At 47.5% G+C, this 20,019-nt stretch overlaps 1 protein-coding gene across 2 annotated transcripts; it reads left to right on the plus strand.

Moving 5' to 3' along the window:
- Positions 1-858: 858 nt before the first annotated feature.
- Positions 859-18,746, plus strand: UBAC1 (UBA domain containing 1). 2 transcript variants are annotated; one of them, XM_084219486.1, is made up of 10 exons: positions 859-1,235; positions 5,212-5,332; positions 5,561-5,634; positions 6,341-6,448; positions 6,988-7,105; positions 7,759-7,867; positions 9,023-9,254; positions 10,467-10,553; positions 11,207-11,345; positions 13,368-18,746. In XM_084219486.1, exons 1-10 carry the CDS (start codon positions 1,098-1,100, stop codon positions 13,481-13,483), a joined length of 1,242 nt encoding a protein of 413 aa, XP_084075612.1. In that variant the 5' UTR covers positions 859-1,097; the 3' UTR covers positions 13,484-18,746. The 2 variants fall into 2 exon arrangements, with proteins under 2 accessions (XP_084075612.1, XP_084075613.1); XM_084219487.1 differs by having other exon boundaries at positions 7,003-7,105.
- Positions 18,747-20,019: the final 1,273 nt, after the last annotated feature.

Consider the following 20,019-nt stretch of genomic DNA (forward strand, 5'->3'; position numbering starts at 1 on the left):
ATGTGTTTTGGAGCTGTCGGACCCCCAAAATGCCTCCACCAGAAACCCACCCTCTCAACCCCTGCAGCTGCAAAGCCGGAGAGCCACTTCAGGAGGGAATTTACGGATTTAATTTAAATAAATCGGTGCTTTAAACTCGTGAAAGCTCTGCTGTCCAACCCTTGTAAACCCGAGCCCAAGCGATCGGCACAGCTCGGGCACGAGCCGTAGGCAATAACACGGTTTGAGTGACACATGAAGAGTTTTAAAAATAAAATATAAAAAGCGATCGCGGGCGCTGCCGGGCACGGAGCCCCGCGGGCGGGCGGACGGAGCGGGCCGGGCAGCGGCGGCCCGCGGGCCCCCTCTAACGGCCGGCCGGGGAACGCCCGCTGCCCCGGCCGCTCCGTCCCGCCCCGCCCGGCACGGCAGCACCGCCCCGCTGCCTCCCGGTGCCTCCCGGTGCCCCCGGAGTGTCCGCGACCCCTCAGCGCTGCCCGGGCCGCCCCAGGGACCCCCGAGCTCCGCGGGACGGAACTACAACTCCCGGCGTGCTCCGGGCAGCGCCGCAGTCCCAGCGCGCAGCGGGACGCGGGGAGAAACCGCGGTCCCACAATGCATCGGGGCAACTCCATGTTAACTGCGGCGCAGAGGAGCCGTTGATAAACGGTCTTAAACGTCACTAAACGTCATTAAGTGTCATTAATAATTTATTGAAGGTTTATTAAAGGTTTATTAGAGAGTGAAAACTCCACTGCCCGCCCAGGGGCGTGAAGGGGAGGGGGGTTTTACGCCTTCACTTCCGGAGAAGCCCACCTCAGTAGAACCACATCTCCCAGCATGCCCCCGCGGTGCCCAGCATTTCCGTTTCCGGCCGCGGCGGGAGCGCCGCCGTGTCCCCGGAGGGACGGCGGGGCCCGGGCGGTGACACCGGCGGTGACAGCGGGCAGGGCCGCGCCGGGCACAGCCACCGCCGCGCTCCCCGCGCCGCCCGGGCCGGGCCGCCGCTCCCCCGGGCCGGGCGGGGTCACCTTCATGGGCGGGCGGGAGCGCGCGGCGCTGCCCGGGGCCTGCTGAGGCGGCGGCGGCGGCGAAGCGGCGGGAGCGGAGCGGGAGCGATGTTCGTGCAGGAGGAGAAGATCTTTGCGGGGAAGGTGCTGAGGCTCCATGTGTGCACCATGGAGGGCGCCGAGTGGCTGGAGGAGGTGCCCGAGGACACCACGGTGGAGAAGCTCAAGGAGCGGTGCCTGAAGCACGTAAGGAGCGGGGACCGGGCTGAGGCACCGGCAGCGCCCGGAACGCGGCGGGGCTGGGGCTGGAGATCACCGGGGACCGAGGGAACGGCCGGAATTAACGGTCCGGGGGAAAGGAAAACTGTCCCGTGAGGAAAACTGATTTTTCCAACGTCCTGTAAATGACTTTAAAAAGGGGGGGGATCAGCTCAGGTGGACAGGTGGCTTTGTGTCCTGGTTCGCCGTGTCTGCTGTCCCCCCACATTTCTGTAAAACTGTTCCAAATGGAAACAAACCCCTTCTTGGAGAGTTTTGTGTGTTGGTAGAGGAGAATTTGGGGATAGATCACTTGGGAATGTTTGATTCCAGAGTTTGGGATGTGCTCTGCAGCGGTGGCAGAGATGCCCAGCTCCTGCCCGTGCTGTGGGAGTTGTACCTTACCTGGTTTGTTTCTGTGTCTGGTTGTACCCTACCTGGTCTGTTTCTGTGTCTGGTTGTACTCTACCTGGTCTGTTTCTATGTCTGGTTGTACTCTACCTGGTTTGTTTCTATGTCTGGTTGTACTCTCCCTGGTTTGTTTCTGTGTCTAGTTGTACCCTACCTGGTTTGTTTCTGTGTCTAGTTGTAATCTACCTGGTTTGTTTCTGTGTCTGAACACAGAAGGAAGGTAGGAACTGAGGATTAGAAATTGCCTGCTCTGTTAAACTCTGAGTGCAGCCTCCCCCTGGGCAGGCACTGGAACAGCTGAGGTGGTTTTTGGGGGGAGATCAAAGCTCTTCTAACGCTCTCCCCGTGCTTCAAACAACCAGATCTTGATGGAGGTGGCCAGAGGGTCCCTGTGGAAGGGAGAAGGTGCCCAGGGAGGGCCCAGGCAGTGGGAGCAGGGCAGGGCAGCCCAGACTGTCACCCTGGTGCTCCCAGAGCCCCTGGGCTGAGGGGAGGCTCAGGCACAGCTGGGTTTGCTGTGCTGAGTGACAGCAGCAGGCTGGGACTGCTGAGCATGGCCAGGAGCTCAGCCTGGCCTGGCAGCTGCACTCCTGACCTGCTGCATTGCTTCCTGAGGGACGTGCAGCCCCGGAGCTGGCAAAAGCTGCAGCCTCAGCCCCTCCCTCTGCCAGCACAATTCACTAAATCACATCTAGTGGTGGGGGGTTTGCCTTTAAAGGCTTGCAAAGGCTTTGTTTTACATGAAACCTGTGCCACAGGAGAAGATCCCTGTAATTTGTAACCAGTTAACTCCTGTTTGAAGGGTTAAAAGTTTTATTTCCTGGGTGAAATAAAGGTGCCCAGGAACCCTTCCAGTACCTGAAGGAAACAGGGAGAGAGGGATGGAGTTTTACAGGACAAGGAGAGATGGCTTCACACTGACACAGGGCAGGTGTAGGCACAATTTGATAACTCAGGGTGATATTTGATTTCAATCTCTGCTGCTTTGTGCAAAAATCCATCCTGGGGTAGATTTTCATAACCATCGTGGATAATAAATAGTTTTGTGGAGGGGGAAAACGAAAATAGACCTGAAGAAATCATGGCTCATGCTCATGGGCTGAATCTTGGTAACACCTTGAGATAATTTCTGCAGCCAGCTCTTCCAAGAGATTGATGATTGTGCCTCCTGAATGTCTCTGAAATTTGAAATCTTTCAGGAAGCAGAGGGAGATGTTTGTTACAGGTTGCAGGGGGGGAAGTGGTCACTTTTCCTTCCATAACCTTCAGATGCTGGCTGATCTCTGAAGTGCCACTCTTGATGTCTTTATTTCCCCGAAATTTGGTGTTTTGGGCTCTTTTGTTAGACAAAGAAATAAACCTCTCCCGCTGTTTTTTCCCTTTACCTGTAATATTTGTTTAAACAGATGGCTGAAACCACCCAAGTTTAATAGGAGGGAATGTCAGGGCTATCTTCAAATGTTTCTGTTATTAAAAGCAAACAAAAAAAAAAAAAAGTTTTTCTGTATTTTTCTACAAACAAAGCCTTGTGGTTTACCAGGATTCCAAGCTTTGCAAAAGGTGTTTGGCATCACCAGGGCTTAGGATTTCAGCAGTTGCTCGGGCACCTGTGACAAATGTTTGTCCCCTGCCAGGCAGAGCAGCCTGCAGGGAGCTCCAAAATGAAAAAGCAAAGGTGAGAATGAGTAAAGGCACTGCTGGTCAGGTGTTTTTTCCATTTTCAGGGCATTTAAAATGTGAAGATAAGCCAGGTGTTTCACTCAGCAGCCTCTTTGGTGTCTCTAGTGCCCATATCTGCCCTGTTATTCTCTGCAGTTGTTACTAAAGAGCTTGGAAGAACAGGAAATAAGAATTGGTGGCCACAGAACTCTTTTTTTTTTTTTTTTGTTAAACTTTTACCTGATTAGTTTTACGATTAATTACTGCCCACATTTATTATGTGATTATCCCCACATATTTTTTTATATGTGCTGGGGGAAATGGAAGTAGGTCTGTGTGTCCACCCCAAAAACAGCTCCCTCCCAGCTGCCCTTTTCAGCTCCTCTTACCTCAGGATCTGTACCAGGAATGTTCTGAGTTGGTTTGCAGAGATGTTCCACTGATGTCCCCAGGCATTTTGGGCCCCTTATCAGCTCCATTCCAGGAGGTGCTCCCAGCTGTTAATGTGTTCTTTGGCCTGGGTTCAGCACTTGTTGGGCTGGAGGCTCCCTGAGAAGCTCCTGTTAGACAAAGCAGCACTCAGATATTCTCACCTCAGTCTCAGAGAGGCATCAGAGCCACAGCCAGGTTCAGGTGAGAGACTGGAACCTGTGTTGGGAACAGGAGTGTTTTGTTTGGACAAAGAGCAGGGAGCTGAGTTTCCATCAGCTGCAGGCAGCAGGAAAGGTGGTGGTGGAGTAAAAAGGCTCCTTTGCAGGAGGCTGGTGATGAACAGCACCAAAATTAGGATTTTCACTAATTTTCTGGGATTTCTGGGAATGGCTCTGTGCACAAAAGGTGCACACTCTCTTCTGCAGACATGGTGGAAGTGGCTTGGTGGGAACATTTGGAAGTGGCATTAAAAGCTGTTTGCTGTGGGCAGAGCAGGCAAGGTCAGTATGAAGTGTCCTGTTTTGTGGTGAGAGCAGCAGCAGCAATTTCAGGTTGTTATTTCTAATCTTGCCTTTCTGGAATTGCAAGCACTTTGCTTTCTTTGCTTTGCACTCAAACAAATTGGAAGCCTCTAGATGCACTGATGGAATAATGTTCCTGCAATCTTCCACTGTGCATCTGGAGCCACTCTGGTGTGAGGAGGAGGCAGCTCAAGGCCTGTGTGAGCACTCTTTTTTTAGGATTTGAACTGATTTCCTGGTGAATTAATTGACATGCAATTTAGAATTGCAATAAGGGAATGAGCAGAAAAAAAAAAATCCATTGTACTCTGATTATTTATGGTTGGGAGGAAGAGCTGTGAATTGAGGCCTTTCAGCAGGAACCCAGGTTAGAGCTGCAGCAGGCAAATCTCTTAATTTCAGCTTGAAACAAGGTGCAGAAACTGCCCAGTTTAAGGTCATAGAAACCAAAATCACTGCTGGCAGTGCCTTGTTTACTCAGAGAGTAAATAATAATTATGAGGTGAGGCAGGGAGTCAGTCCTGTTTGGACAGTCCAAATGAGGACATGCATCATTCCAGCCTTCCCTCCTGTAAAACACGGCTGCTCTTGGTAGATTTGCATTCTTACTTTGTGAAGCCAGTTTCTGAGGGACCTCAGTGATCAGAATTAACATGGCAGTGGGTCCTGGAGCATCCTTGCTTTGCTCCAAATCTTCAGCACTTCCAGAGTTTAGTGTGAGAGAGATGTCCTGAGAAAGCACAAATCCACCCACACAGGCACAAATCAAACCTCATTTTGTTTAACAAAATGCTTTATGTGCACTGACCTCTGGCTTAAGCTCTTGAGAAGCCAGGAAATGATGCAGAGTTTGTATGTGGAGAATCCTGAGTGCCAAGTGCACGAGGAGCCTCATTTCTCATTTCTGCCCTCTGATCTGCAGTCTTTATTGTCTCCTGCAGTGTCTTCCTGGGAGCTTGGAGGATCCCAAAACTGTGACACATCACAAGCTGATCCATGCTACTTCTGAGAAGGTGCTGACAGACACAAAAACAGTGTTGGAGGAGAACATTCAGGACAGAGGTGAGATTGTCTGGGCTTGAATTTTATCAGTCTGGAAGGAGGAGCTTGAGTTTCATCTGGCACATTCCAAACGTATTTAAGATTTTCTCTCTGCTTTGACACAGGAAGTTAAATAAGTGGAACTAATACAAAATTCATCTCCAGGAGCAGTTGATTTTGAGGGTGTCTTGCAGAGCTGCTCTCCCAGACTCTCTAACCTGTGGCAGTGTTCTTCTCTCTCTTTCTCAGATGTGTTGCTGCTGGTCAAGAAGCGTGCGCCGACGCTGCTCCCCAAGATGTCAGATGTGGTTGCAGAGGAGAAAGTGAGTGTGAAACACTGTGGATTAACTGCTTTATTGATGGTGTGGGGAAGGGTTTCTGTGATGTACTCTCCTTGGAGAGGCAGATGCTGCCAGTTAAATTCTACAGGAACAGCTTCCTATATTTTCCAAACTTAGAGGAAGCTGATTTTGCATTTTTAATTGTCATTCTGAGAACATTTGCCTCAAAATAAGGCACACAGATACACTCTGTAGAAGTATTACAGATTTGGTCTTTGAACAAATGTCTAATGACTAAAATACAATTCAGCAAGTGCCTTAGTTTGTTAGAAAACACAAAGAAATATGTTCGCTTGCTGTCAGGTTGCCTTCTGTCACCCTCTAACCAGCCTCTGGAGCTGGAATGTTGCCCTTGACTGTTTTATTTTGTTCTGTTGGAGTTGTTCCTGAGGGTCAAGATGGTGTTGTGCATGTTGATGTATCACATAAACTCAGAGGCCTCCAAGTTCTCTGGGATCCATCACTGTCCCTCTCTGTGCTGGAATTTCCCTGTGTGTTTAGTTGTAAGGACTGAAAGTGGGGCAGCCCAACAGGCCCAGCTGAGCTCTGTAATTGCAGGATGCCACTGGAGCTGTTAATCCATGGCATTACAAGTGACAGAGCACTGCTTGGTGTCTTGGGGAGGAATATGAAACTCAGTGCTGTGCCTAATGGGTTCTGAAACCTGCTCATGTTCCCTTCCCTGCAGAGGAAGCAGGAGCAGAAGGCTCCTGACAAGGATGCCATCCTCAAAGCCACTGCCAACCTGCCCGCCCGCAGCGTGGACCGCAGCGTGACCCACCACAACATGAGGGATGTGAGTACTGCAGCTCTGAACTCACACACCCAGAGCCAAACAGGCTGCCTTCTATTTATTTATTAATATTTTTTAACATAGCTCTTTTGATAGAGAAATTTAGATGTCTGAATGTATATTAAATAGCTTAAGGTTTAGACACATGGTAATGAAATACCATCCTAAATTATGATTTAAAAAGTTTTGTTTGTGCTTGGAAAAAGCCTCAGAACATATTAAAGATATGGAAAATGTGAAGTTATGGGGTTTTATTTCTTCAGTCTTAACTAATTCAGAGGTTTCCTGTGGTTTATTTCCCTTCCTTGACCACTGCCCATGGGGTGTGGTAGAAATAAAAGGACCTTTCTGCCCAGGAGCTTTTGTTTCCATGTAACAGTTCACAGGAAGGTCCCAGACCTCCTGAGAGACTAAACAATGAAAATAAAGCCCTAATAAAGCAACTTAGTGTACAGAGGGCCAGGCTGCTGCTGTGATACTAACAATAGATACATTAAGATTCACTGATGTCTGGTAACTTCCTGTCTAAATGCTTTTGACAGTTTCCTTTCTTGCAGTTCCAGACAGAGCTCCGGAAGATTTTAGTGTCTCTCATAGAAGTTGCACAGAAATTGCTAGCACTGAACCCAGATGCAGTTGAACTGTTTAAGAAGGCCAATGGTATGAACATATCTTTAGAGTTGTTAGTTCAATCCTGGGAATTTGTTTTTGGAGCATAGCAATGGGCTCAGAGTGAAGTTCAGACACTGATGTGGCAGCAAAGCTGCTGAAAACTTTGTGGCAAAAGTTTCACCTTGTGGATAAAAATCATGGATATAAAAGGTCACTTTGGGATGGGTGAGAAGTTCCATTTAAAAATTGTTAGTAGGGATGATAGAGAATAGTTGAAAATTCACAAGGATGTAGTAAAATGAGCAGAGATGGTGGCGGTTGATGAGTTTGGCAGGAAATGCCCATCCTTGAGATCTGCTACGGCCAGATCCAACTTAATTTCTAGAGAAATGCTTAATAGATCTTCAGTGAATCTCATCTATTTAATTGTGTGGAAATGCCATGGTCATGTGAGAGTTAGTGGCCTTTTGTTTGAGATCTTGAACACATCTGGACAAAGTCTTTGTCCTGGAAGGATCAATCTGAGCCGGATCGAGCTGAGTGCAGCAAATTACATGATGAGGTGGCAAACTGGGGGCAGAAACAAAAGAAGGGATGGGAGAGAGAATGGGGCTTGAACTTAACACATGCCTTTCCATTGACACAGGGGTTTATGTGAGGCTGGAATGAATCTGAGCTCTGTTTTGTTTGTGTGTGTGCAGCCATGCTGGATGAGGATGAGGAGGACAGGGTGGACGAGATCGCGCTGCGCCAGCTCACCGAGATGGGCTTCCCAGAGAGCAGAGCTGTCAAAGCCCTCAGGCTGAACCAGTGAGTGGCCAGCACTGCCTGGCACTTTAACCCAGAACTGCTTCAACACACATTTGCATCTTTTTGGTCTCCTTATATGGGTCACCTCAGTGGAGGTTGGAGAGCCTGAACTCCAAGAAGTGCTGCCTCAGGCACAGCGCAGGTGGCACAGGGAAGGGGGATCAGGGCTGGATGTGCTCTGCAAGGTCTGGGGGTTGCAGGGCTGCCAGGCTGCCAAGAATCAAGCTCACATTTTCTTCAGCTCTCAAAGTCAGATTTTACAGAGGAAAGGGCAAACTTAGCCCATCCACACTGGCCTTTCAGTTGTAGAAATATGTTTTGTGCTGATCTTTAAAAAATTCCAAGAATATTGTGAAGTCCAGAGAGCAACTGCAGTAAAATAGGAGGTTATGTAGTTCTTCTCATGCCCCAAGAACGGGCAGCTGTACTCCCTCACTCCTCAGAGAGGTTTGTTAGGCCATTCTTGAAGAATTTTGGTGACAGAGTCCACAACATAATCCAATCCCACTTTTCCAGTATCTCAGGAAGACTTTCTCCCCTGCTGTCCTGCAGCTTTCGTGTTGTAACAGAAAAGCCAAATAGGCAAAGGTTTTCCCTTCTGTGAATATGCAATAATTCCTGTGTGTCAAATGGAATTGCACATTCTTCCACTACTGTTATCTTGGCTCTTTCTGCCTGTTGGGGAGAGGTGTTCAGGAGCTCTGAGGATCCCTTAGCTGGAGCAGTGACACTGCACAGCAAGTGAGGGTGTCACCCCATGGTGTTCTACTCCCCTGTCCCTGAGGAACAGAGCTCTTGGCACCTGAAATGTGGCTCCAATACAAATTTGGAACGTGCTTTGTTGGCAGTTCTGTCCACAGCTGCAAACTTCTTTGGGAAGCACAGCAGATGCTGCAGAGGGTGAGATGACCCCCTCAGAAATGCCTTTCAGAATCTGGGTTGCAGGTCCAAGCTGGACTTGGAGCCTGTCTTTTCCCAGATTCAGAGATAATTGTGAATACCCAGAGAACTGAGGTGCTCTGAGCTTTGCTCCAAAACTTTCTTTAGGAGTTTTCAGGTCCTAATTAACCTGCAGGTGCATCCAGCATGGGAATGAATGGGTGCACGTGGAGCGTGGCTGTCACATCCTCAGCAGTGTTCTCCCGTCTTTTCCAGCATGTCCGTCACCCAGGCCATGGAGTGGTTGATAGAACACGCTGATGACCCTTCTGTGGATGCTCCTCTGCCAGGTTCTGCTCCTGCAGAAGCCCCAGCTGAAGGTGCTGCCTCCTCTGCTGAGGCAGCTGCAGGTCCCAGCTCGGAGGAGGGCGGGGAGGAGGCCAAGGATGAACTGACTGAAATCTTCAAGAAGATCCGCAGGAAAAGAGAATTTCGTCCAGACCCACGGGTGGGTGCTGCTTATCCCCTGTGGGGCTTGTGGGACTGGGAGGGATCTCATGGGCTCCATAAAATCCAAATGTTTTGTTCATAAATGAAACGGGACCTCTGGGTAGATGGGTGTTGTGCTGGCTCGGCAGTGTTTCAGTGATGTTCAGGGAGTGTTTAGATTCAGGGATTTTACCTCAGGAATGCATCACTGTGTGGGATAGCAGGATCTACATGATCTGTTACTTCTGTTACTACTACTTCTGCACCTGGAAACTCTGAGGGGGCTGACATGAGCTCCAGACCCCTGGCCTTGCTGTTTTCACTGCAGCCTGGGAAGGAAGGGTGGCAGGACAGGAGTACATCCTTTGGCTGTAAAAAAGGCTGGATGGGGTCAGAAAACCCTGGGGTAGTGCAAAGTGTCCCTGCTCCTGGCAGAGAGTTGGAACTAGATGATCTCTAAGGTCCCTTCCAACCCAAACCATTCCATGATTCTGTGGAAAGGACAGAGGAGCATTATTGTTTTGGGGAACAAGGCAAAGTACCATGAGGAGGTTGAAGTCTTGCAGCAAGGACAGAAGTTGCCCTTTGTTCAGAACACAGCATTACCTGCAGTGGGAATGTGTTGTTCTCCCACTGGGAGCACAGCAGGAGTGGCTCTGTCACATCTGGCACCTTGGGTTTGCAGCTGGCTGCTCTGAGATTTGGGTTAAGAGCTGCAAATGTGTTTGATGGCCTGGGTGCAATTTCTAAACAACGGAACATTCTGGTGCCATTATCTGGGTATGTTTGTCTGAATACATCACACTCACCAGCAGTGTAGTAAATCTGGGAAGTGAAATTAGATGGGGGGAATAGAACCACAAATGCACATCAAGGCTGATCTGTCAGTGAGATGTGAACAAGAGCTGTGTGACAGGAGAGGAGCTCCAAAATGAGGGGTTTTTCCTCATTTTCCTTCTCTTTTCTACACTTGCTCTTTGCCTTGCATTCAGCTTCCAGTGTTGAGGGTTCCTACCTTCACTCCTAAGATTTTTTTCTTCTTCCATAATAAAACCACTTTTGATATAGAATATTTGAAAACTTCGTTAGTAAAATTACTGAGTGCTCTGCAAGTGGAGATAATAAGGGGATTTTACCTCACATAAAGCTGTGCACAGAAGGTGAAGGGATATGATTGCTCTCATTTCTGTTCTAAATGTAAGATTTATTAAGCTGTGGGGTTCTGCTCTAGGCTGTCATTGCCCTGATGGAGATGGGATTTGATGAAAAAGAAGTGGTGGATGCTCTCAGAGTGAACAACAACCAGCAAAATGCAGCTGTGAGTACAACATCCTTCCTGCTCCCAGGGTCTGTCCCACTGATGCTTCTCTTCCTTCAACTGGATCATGTTTTGATCTGTCAGAAAGGGAACTCCCACTGAAGATGCAGGAGCACAAATTCTGTGGTTCCTTGAAATTGGATACACAACTGGAATGACTGCCAAGGGTCTGGACTCCTCAGAGGAGCTCAGGGTCTGTGAGGCTGGGCTGTCAAAAAGCCTTTGAGAAACTCCCTCACCACAGTCTGAGGAAAAGATATTCCCAAGAATAACTGGTTTAGGACAGGAATCAATGATCCAGGATAGATTCAAGCCATGCAGTCTGTAAATTACCATTGGGCAGCAATGCTTCCAAAGTTTCTGGATTCAGAAAACAGAAAGTTTTTCCAAGATTGATTAGTCCCCTGCTGTATATGAAGGAAAATTTTGTGAACACAGCTGACAGTCAGGGAAACCTCTCTTCAGTGTCCAGTGCTGGCTGCTGTTGGAGAAGGGATATTGGATTGGATGGCACAAATTAATGTGTGAAAAGAAATGTACAGCTCAGACTTTAACTGGGAGAGGGAAAAGTATTTTTAAAATGCCACATTTGCAAAACTTTTGAGTAGAGACACTGATTCTAATGAAATCTGATGTGCCTGCTTTTCTTTCAGTGTGAGTGGCTGCTGGGAGACAGAAAACCTTCTCCAGAGGACTTAGATAAGGGCATTGACACCAACAGCCCTCTCTTCCAAGCCATCTTAGAAAACCCAGTGGTACAATTAGGGCTCACCAACCCTAAAACTCTACTAGGTAAGTCCTGTGTGGGTTCCTGCTGGGTTTGCCAGGAAATCCAAGCAGAGGTGATGGTGACAGCCCCCTGTGGGGGATAGGGGCAGCTCTGGAGCCTGTTCCTTGCTTGCAGCAGCTCTGCTGTTGGTTTGCTTCATCCTGCAGGTCAGCTGAACCCAGAGCAGGCCTTGGGGCTGTCCCAGGAATGGTTGTAATTCCCCAGGATGACACTTGCTGAACTCAGAACTTGAATAGCTGCTGGCTGCAGTGTTTTGTGGATTTAGGAGACCTTTTGTGTGCTCCCTTTGGCCACGAGGGGAAAAATCAGGAATGTCTGTCTAGAACTCTGATTATTTCACAGAAAAAACAAAGCTGTCTCCAGCTGTGCAGCTCCCTGTGTGTGAGGCCGGATCACTGAGACAGAAGGGAACTTGTGGAAAAATATTCCAACCAGAAGGTTGAGCTAAGGCTTTGCCTATCAAAATGGAGATAAAATGGGAAAGTACCCTTTCCCTTGCTTGAGTTTGAGCTCTGTGATAAAGTCTGTGTGCTCAGGGTCAGAAAGGCTGTGGGCACAGAGTGTGCCCAGCTGAGGAGACTGACAGAGCCTCAAATCCCTGAGGAATTGCACAGAACAATGACTGGCTCTGTCATGTAGATATAAAAAGTTTTGCATTTAATCTTTGGCTTCAAAACTTATTTGAAGCAATGCTTCTAAATTAAGGCTGTGTGCCCAGCTCATTCAAGAGAGCCTTTAAAAATACTACTTTAAATGTAATTAGGAGAGTTTGCAAGCCTTTAAATAATTCAAGAGCAGAACCTTCCCACTCTTGATTTCTGAACAAATGGTCTCTTCATTTCCAACAGGGGTTCCACATTGCAGCTCAGAATATAAATAGAAAATGAAATGCCATTATAGGAGCTCATGGAGCTTGGATGAACATCAGAGAATAAATTCCTAATGATACATCTGCAAATTGCTTATGTCACAGGTTTTAATAATGAGGGTTTGCATTTAATGAGCTCCTTACACAATATCGATAAATCTTTAGTTTTAAGCTTGGGAGTCTGTGTGAAAGAAAATAGTTCAAGGGCTGAAAGGGGAGATCTGGATTTTATTTTGGGCTTTCCTGGAGGCAAGTTGCATGACCTTGGGCAAGGTATTAATGAGGAGCCTTTCAGAGGTGCTGGGCACTTCCAGCTCCCACTAATGGCACTTGAGCTTTGTGCACTGACACTCCTGGGAAAATTAACCCTGACCTTGGGCCAGGCTCTTACAACACTGACATTTTGGTGACTGTGCAGCTGCTTTTTTTGTCCCATTCTGTGATGACTGGCTCCAAATGTCCAGGAGCCCAGCTCAGTGGTTGTCAAAGGGCTTAAATCAGTGCCTGGCCCATTCTTCTGCCAGATTGGCAGCTCAGCTCTTGCAGTGGCTGTCTGGTTCCTTCAGCGTGAGTAGAAAAGTCAAAACTAGAAACAGTCAAAGAAAACAACAGAAAGGCAAACAAACAGCAAAGCTTATTGTAAAGACAGACTATTAAATATTTGGACCACTTAGCACAGGGAACGGGCAAGGGGTGAATGTGCTCTCCATGAACTGTCTTGGTTAAGTACCAGGGAGGAAAAGGATATGGATGCAAGAAATCCAGGCTGAGATGTGGAAAAAGCTGTGGTCAGAGGAGTGGTGCTGCAGGAGAGTGTTCTGGAAGGGATAAATTTCATGGCATGATCCTGGAGATGGAGGCCTGGACACATTCGTTAAGGCTTTACCCTTTTCAGCCTCATGTCCTTGAGGTTTTGTGGGCTGCCTGTAATCCAGGCTGAGTATTTAATCACTGTCTGCAGTGGGTTCAGTGCTGAGAAGGGAGGAAAGCACAAAGCCTGTGGCATCGTCCCAGGCTGTGGACCTTGGCAATGCCCAACGTGCATCCCCACCATTTCTAGGTGCTGCCTTTGAGCTGCAGCTATTTCTCACTGCCCTGCTGTTGAAACCTCCCAGACATTGAAGGACTCACTGTTGCAATCCCTTTCTCTTGGCAGCCTTCGAGGATATGCTTGAAAACCCCTTGAACAGCACTCAGTGGATGAACGATCCCGAGACGGGGCCGGTGATGTTACAGATCTCCCGAATCTTCCAGACACTGAATCGCACGTAGAGGGAGCTGCCAGTGCACTGTGCCACTTCCCCCTGGCCCTCCCTGCCCCTCCACCTCCATGGGAGGCTGCCTGGATGGTTGGGAAGGGGTGGAGGGGAGGGAGGGAGGGAAGGAAGGGGGAGATCCTGGCTGGAGGGGTCTCTCACACGAGAGCTTTCGTAGTTACGGCCAACAGGAGTGAGTTGCCTTGTGGATTTAGTGTTAGTGGAAGAGGTTTGAGGATTTGTTCATGTTTTCAGGTATTAGGTTTAAAATAAAGTATATATATTAAAAAAAAAATAGGAAAAAGGTTTTGTGAAAACACTTAAGAATCTGATTGTTGGAAAGAAATATTGCTCGTTCAAAAGGCCTGTGACAGTTTTCTGGCCAGTTTTGCTAGGATCTGGCTGGTGTTTACAAAAGGTCTCTGACCACTTGCATAGGATATTAATCATCTCCATACAGTATTAATTTATAGCTCTTATCAAATTGCAAAACTGCTTTTAAAAAAAAAATTATTCTTAGGAAATGTTTTTTAAAAGCCCAAATCTTGGGAGAGCAAGCACATTTCTATCCAAGCTTGTTTATCTGGCATTCTAATTTAAGCAGAATCATTCAGAGATGGAATTCTAATAAATAGCATTACTTTTTCCTATTTATTTGCTGCGTTAGTATTGTTGCAGTCCCACTGGGGTTGTATTTGCAGGAGGTTCTCTGTCAGGTACCATAAAGGTGCAGGATCTCTTTCACCACAGAATTCACCACATCAAAACTTGGATTCCCAAGTGGCTGCAATTCCTAAGCTCACACTCTGCCATATCCCATTGCAAGGAGGGATATGTTCACACAGTGGTTTTTTTCCCATTTTTATGTGCACAGTTTTGGCAAGGGGCTTGTGGGGGTTTTATTCTGTTTACAAATAAAAAAGCAGCTGAATTGCATAGGGGGGGGGGGTTGCTGGGGTTCTGTAAAGCAGCAGAACCACACAGGTTTTTTTCTTGTTTAAGGTGTTTGAAGCACGCTTGAAATTGCTATCTTTGAGTTAGAAGTGGGTTTTTCTTTATACTTATTTTTACCATGGTCATACCAAGACTGTCAGGCTGGGTCTTTCCTATTTTGCCAGAAGACTGACTTGAGATTTCAGAGAGGAATTCTGAGCTATTAAGAACAGAACTCACTGTGAATATCCAGCTGGTGTTTGTGACTGGGCTCTGCAGGTGTTACTTTTTTAGCAGTCTGCTAAAAAAAGGGATTTATTTTTCAACTTAGTGCAACATGATTGACATCTGTCATCATCCCTGCCATGCCTTGTGCTTCACAGCCCTGCAGGAAAGGCAGAAGAGGCAAATCTTGCAAAGAAACCAGGTGGAGACCCTGTGCTTAAACAGCACAAGGGTGTCCTGTCAGACAGGGAGATCCTGAGCAGCTCTGCAAGTCACCTCTGAGCTGTGGGAGGGATTTAGGTGCAGTTGGGTTTTTTTAAACAAAAATGCAGCAAGATGCAACCCGAAACCCTACAACATGTTTTGGCCTGAACTTGGCATCTGCTCTGTGCTGTTATGCAGCTGAGGCACTGAAGTTGCCAATTTCTCATAATTAATATGAAGGGTGGGGAAATCAAAACAGCCTGAGATTTTATCTTGTCTTACTATCCCAGGACTCTTTTATTTTTTTTTAATTTTGTAATTTCATATTAAGCTTTACAGTTGATGACTGCTGAAATATTTACTTCTACATTTAGAAATTCCAAGCTTTATAGAGATGTTTCTTCTGTTCAAATTGGACAGTAAAACCATTTTTGTGGGCACTTGCTAAGAATAGACTGACATGACATGAAATTATAACCTTGTCCTGTAACTGAAGCCAAGAGCCTGATCCTGCACCCCAGTGAGCTCAGCACAGCTACTCATGAGTAGCTGTGACTGAATATTGTGGTCTTATGAAAAGTTTTGATTATTTAATCCTTTTTTTTTTTTGCTTACTCCTGAAGCTTTTTACCTGTAATAATACCAGAAGACTCTTTTACTTGAAGCTCTTAATGTTAGAGAGAAATGGCCTTCTCTGCAGTCAGGATTGTGGTTAATATTCCTTTTAATGAGGGTTTTTAGAAAACAAAATTGGGGTCGTTTGGTGGGAGGTTTTTGGCCTCTGAATGGATAAGGAGAGGTTCAGACTGAGCAAACAGATCCTTTGGTGCAGTTGTGGCCCTTGAAGAATGTAAAGGCTTGGGAAATGCTGGGTTTGATTTCAGGAGTCCATGGTTGGAGTGCAGAGCTCAGAGGGATGCCAGTGCTCAGAGCTGCCTCCCTTGGAATGCCAGCACCCCTCAGTGCCTCTGGGCTGTTAAAAAGGGTGGGGAAAAGCACCAGTAAAACAGATTCTCCTTATGTGATTGAAGGTGAGAATGCCCAGGTTCAGCAGCAGCAGCTGGGAGACCCTAGGGATAAAGGAATTCTGCATTTTAGGATGCTGGGAGGGTTGAGAAGATGTGTTTATTTCTGGATTTTGTTTTTCCAGAGCTCAGCACTTCCACAGCTGAGGTGTTGTTTGGGATGGCTTTAGCAGAGCCCTGCTCGGCTTGTGAGAACTGGAGTTTGCAGTGGCCAAAAGCTGAAGGAGACCAGAATTTAGGAGATGTGGTGTTTGCAGCAAGGCCCAGGAGTTGATTTAAACACAGCAAAAACTCCCCTGAGGTTGAAGGAGTTGATCCAGACATCAGTGGTGCTGGGGTGTGAATTACAGCAGGGACTGTGTCCCATCACCCCCGGGCTGGGATTGCTGCTTCATCCTAGAAAATGCTGAGGGGAGTTGAGTCCCCTGTGCTTGGAAAGGCACAGATTGGCCCAGTTTTTGGAAAACCTGCCAAAGCTGAGGTGTCACCACTCTGGAGCTGGAACATGCAGCCATGGGGCACAAGGAATGTGTGAGGCTTTGCCTGGTGAGGAGCTGTGCTGTCCCTGGGTGCAGGACTGGGGAATCTGCTCTGAGGGCCAGTGAGAAATCCCTGAACACACAGGAAAGATTTTTGTTAAATAAAACCAGCAGGTTTTGTGAGGAAGAACTGCTCCCAGCAGTGAGGATTTTCAGGCTCAGGTCCTGTGGTTGCATCTCGGGTGTTCAAGTTCCAACTAGCACAGACACGTCAGAGTTAACTTTCTCTCAATGTGGTCAAGGGAATATTTGGAAGCCTGGGAGATGGAGCAGGAAAGGGATGGGGTGGTGGGTGACTAATAGTGTGATTCTTACAGTTCCTGCTCTTTGCCCCACTGTAGCCAGACAATCTTGTACCTTTTGATGTTGCAGGCCTCTTGCAAGTAGCCAGCTATTTATTGAAATATATCTAAGTTATAATTGTGTCACCAAAACACTGATATTTTAATGGCAATGTACTACATGGAAGTTTGTTCTCAGGGCTTCGTATTTATACTCTCTTTATAGGGGGATGCATTTAAAGGGATGTATTTGGAAAATAGGCCAGTGGCTACTTTACAGCTTGGACCTTGATTGTCCTGACCTGTGAGCCTGAGCTGATGTAACTCTCCTGCTGAACCTCCCTCCCTAGTCCAGCCCAAAGAATCTGCCATTCCTCCTCTCCTGGTGAGCAGGGACACGAGTCTTCCTTTAGGATTGCTGCATCCCTCCAAGGGCATGCTCACACAGGATCACCCTGCTGGGCTTTGCACCATTTCAAGGACATTTGTGTTCTCCATGCAGCTGCAAAAGTGACTTGCTCAGTTCCCAAAGCAGCCACCAGGCCATTCCTCCTCTGGGAAGGTGTGAGGTTCTCTCCTGCACGAGTTCCAAGGCCTCCAGCTCGTGGCTGCTTCTTGGCAGCCTCTGTCACAGACCTGACCCAAAGCTTGACCCCCAACCTTTCTTTCCTCCTCTCCTGGAACCAAACTTCCATTTCAGAGATTGATTTTCATATCCAAGCAACTCTTTAGTGGTTCTTGAAATCCTTTTTAGTTAGGACTGTTACAATTCCTTTTTGTAGGCATTCACACCAAAACAAGCATCGCACCAAACGAATGTATAGCGACACTGTCAGCAGACATTGCCTGGGGAAGGGGCACAGGTTACTGTGAGCTCTGCTCCAGTGGCAGTTTTCCCAAAGGCTTGTGCACAGGATAGCCAGTGTTTCATCCAAAGGAGCCATCCTGGTTTTCTACTTTTAATAATGAATACCATTTTTATTAACCAACAGAACAGCAGCGCTTCCAGCTGTATTTCCATCCAACTGAGAGTCCTGGAGCTTTGGGGCTGGAGATCCTGCCTGGATCCTCCTCTCTGGGACAGCTCCTCCTTGGAAGGGTTTGTGCTGGCTGTGGCAGGGCAGTGGGGGGCAGTCAGTCCCCACCTCCCTGCACGGGGTGTTCCATACCCGTGAATGTTCTCATGGTGGTTCTCACCTCCATCCCCACATCCAGTGTAGCAAAAGGGTTTTTTTAAGGACCTATTGCCCTAGATTTGAAGATCTTCAATACAGATCCTGTTTGCAGCATGTGAACTTCAGTAAATGTAAATGCATTAAATTCTTACTGAATTTGGGTATAGTTTTATATCAAGCTCTGGGGAGAGGGAGGAAATTGGATCACGTTTTAAATGAAGCCCCACAAACCCAAATGTCTCTGTTGCAGCAGGTAACAGAGGCCTGTAGAGATTTTTAATTTGCATATTTTTATCATGGCTTAATGAACTGTACACGAATGTGATTTGCTACCCAGCACTTCCCACGAGGCAGCACCAGTAAAATTACATTGCAAGGTACTGACTTCACATTTTCTCATTTCACCTGTGTATACAGCAATTAGGTACTGCATAGGATAACTTTGATCTGGCTCTGATGCCGGTGTGTGGCATGCACAGCTCTTCCTAAGGTGTAACATTACTTTTCTGAAGCTTAAACTAGGGCAGACATCCCCGAGCCTGTGGAATTCGGGATTCATTCTGGCCACACTCGCGTGGGTCGCTGACCTCTCCCTGAGCAGGAAAACCAGCAGGATTTGCTCCCTGCAGAAATCCTCCAGGCTAAAAGCAAGGAATGCTGCTAATTTGTGATCATTTTAAGCAGTTGCTGTTCTGAAATATATTCCTGGAAGTCAGGGAGGTGTTGGCAAAGCCAGACCTGTTCAGCCTAGAATTGTTTTGTGTGGAGATGTGGAACCCACGGCTGGGGCTGGAATGAATGCTGAGGTTTTAAACCTGCTCACACATAACCCCAGGCACTGATGTTGTGTGTGCTGTACATTTATAATATATCTTCAAAATAAAGTTTTTTGATTTATTACAAAGTGTTCGGAACCATCATTTGCAGGAGCAGCAAAGGTTTGTGGATCCATGTTGTTCGGTGTTCCTTGTACCTACAGGTTGCTGGAATTGTTTCTCAGAATGTGGGGTATGAGAGCTGCTCATACAGAGTTTGTGCAGGAAATCCTGGTTCAGCAGCTGGTTTTGCAGCTAGAGGTATTTCTCTGTTTTTCAGGAAAAGTTGCACTTGGAGATTCATTGTAAGGGCTTTGTGAAGCACAATCTGGTGATCCCCTGGGATGTTCTGATGCCACTGAAGATGGATTTATCTTGACAGTTGTTGACTGACAAATGGAAATCTTTTCTTTCCCAACAAGGGAACCCTCATTAAGGAAAACAGCTCCAGCAAGCAGCAGGTGGTGGGATGCAGAAACTTGCACGTGATGTAACCAAAATTCCCATCTGGCTGTCGTGGTGCCAGTGCTGCTGTGGGAGATTGGGAGGCACTTCCAAGCCTTGGCCCCCTCTGTGGGTACCTTGGAGGTAACTGATGGTGGTGTGTGTGTGTGGGTTTATTTCTGTAAAGGAGAGAGAATCTGTAGAGTTCATTTGGGGTTTTTTAATTAATTAGCATTTTCTTCCCTGTTCAGGGCAAGGAACCTGCCAGCAGCCTGTTTATTTAGCAGCTACAGCAACTGCTGAGGAGTTCAGAGTGATTTTCATTGTGTCCCATGAGAGATGGAGGATTAGAGTGTGAGACATCAAAATGCTGCTTGTTCAGATCACACTGGTAAATGTGGTGGTGTTAAATGCAGGTGGTTGTGGTGTCAGGCCCTAACTCAGGTTTGCTGTAATGCACAGCACAGCAGCAGGACAATTCAAAGGTTTGGCTCTCCACTAATTTACAATTAAAACAAAAAAAAATTACCTTAAAGCAGCTTGGGGATGTATCATTAGATAATGACACTTGTGAACCTAAACTGGTACAGCAGGTCTGGGCAGAACTCCACACCTTAAAAATGAAGAAGTGCTGCTGTGTGAGTGACAGGAGGGGCTGTAATTGGCGTGTGTTTGGCAGCTCCCGGTGCGCCCTCGGCGCAGGGACGTGTCCTGGGGTGCTCCAGCAGGGATGAGCAGCAGCTCCAGCCCAGGAGCCACCTCCAGCAGGGCCCAAATCCATCACAAAGGGCGGGGAAGGGAAGCACAGGGTGCACTGGGCTGTGGAGAAGCAGCTTGGTGTTGGCAAGGTGAGCCATTGCTGACAGCACAGCGGTGTGGCAAGAGTGGTTCCCAGCGCTCCGTGGGCGGTG

The sequence above is a fragment of the Fringilla coelebs genome, assembly GCF_963513975.1.
Source record: "Fringilla coelebs genome assembly, chromosome: 21".
Classification (NCBI taxonomy): domain Eukaryota; kingdom Metazoa; phylum Chordata; class Aves; order Passeriformes; family Fringillidae; genus Fringilla; species Fringilla coelebs.

Bases quoted from the DNA above. Each gene is read 5' to 3' on its own strand.
- UBAC1 (XM_084219486.1), top strand. From the start codon at position 1,098: ATGTTCGTGCAGGAGGAGAAGATCTTTGCGGGGAAGGTGCTGAGGCTC. The intron at 5,635-6,340 runs GTGAGTGTGAAA...CCTTCCCTGCAG, and splicing joins ATGTGGTTGCAGAGGAGAAA to AGGAAGCAGGAGCAGAAGGC. The intron at 10,554-11,206 runs GTGAGTACAACA...CTTTTCTTTCAG, and splicing joins ACAACCAGCAAAATGCAGCT to TGTGAGTGGCTGCTGGGAGA.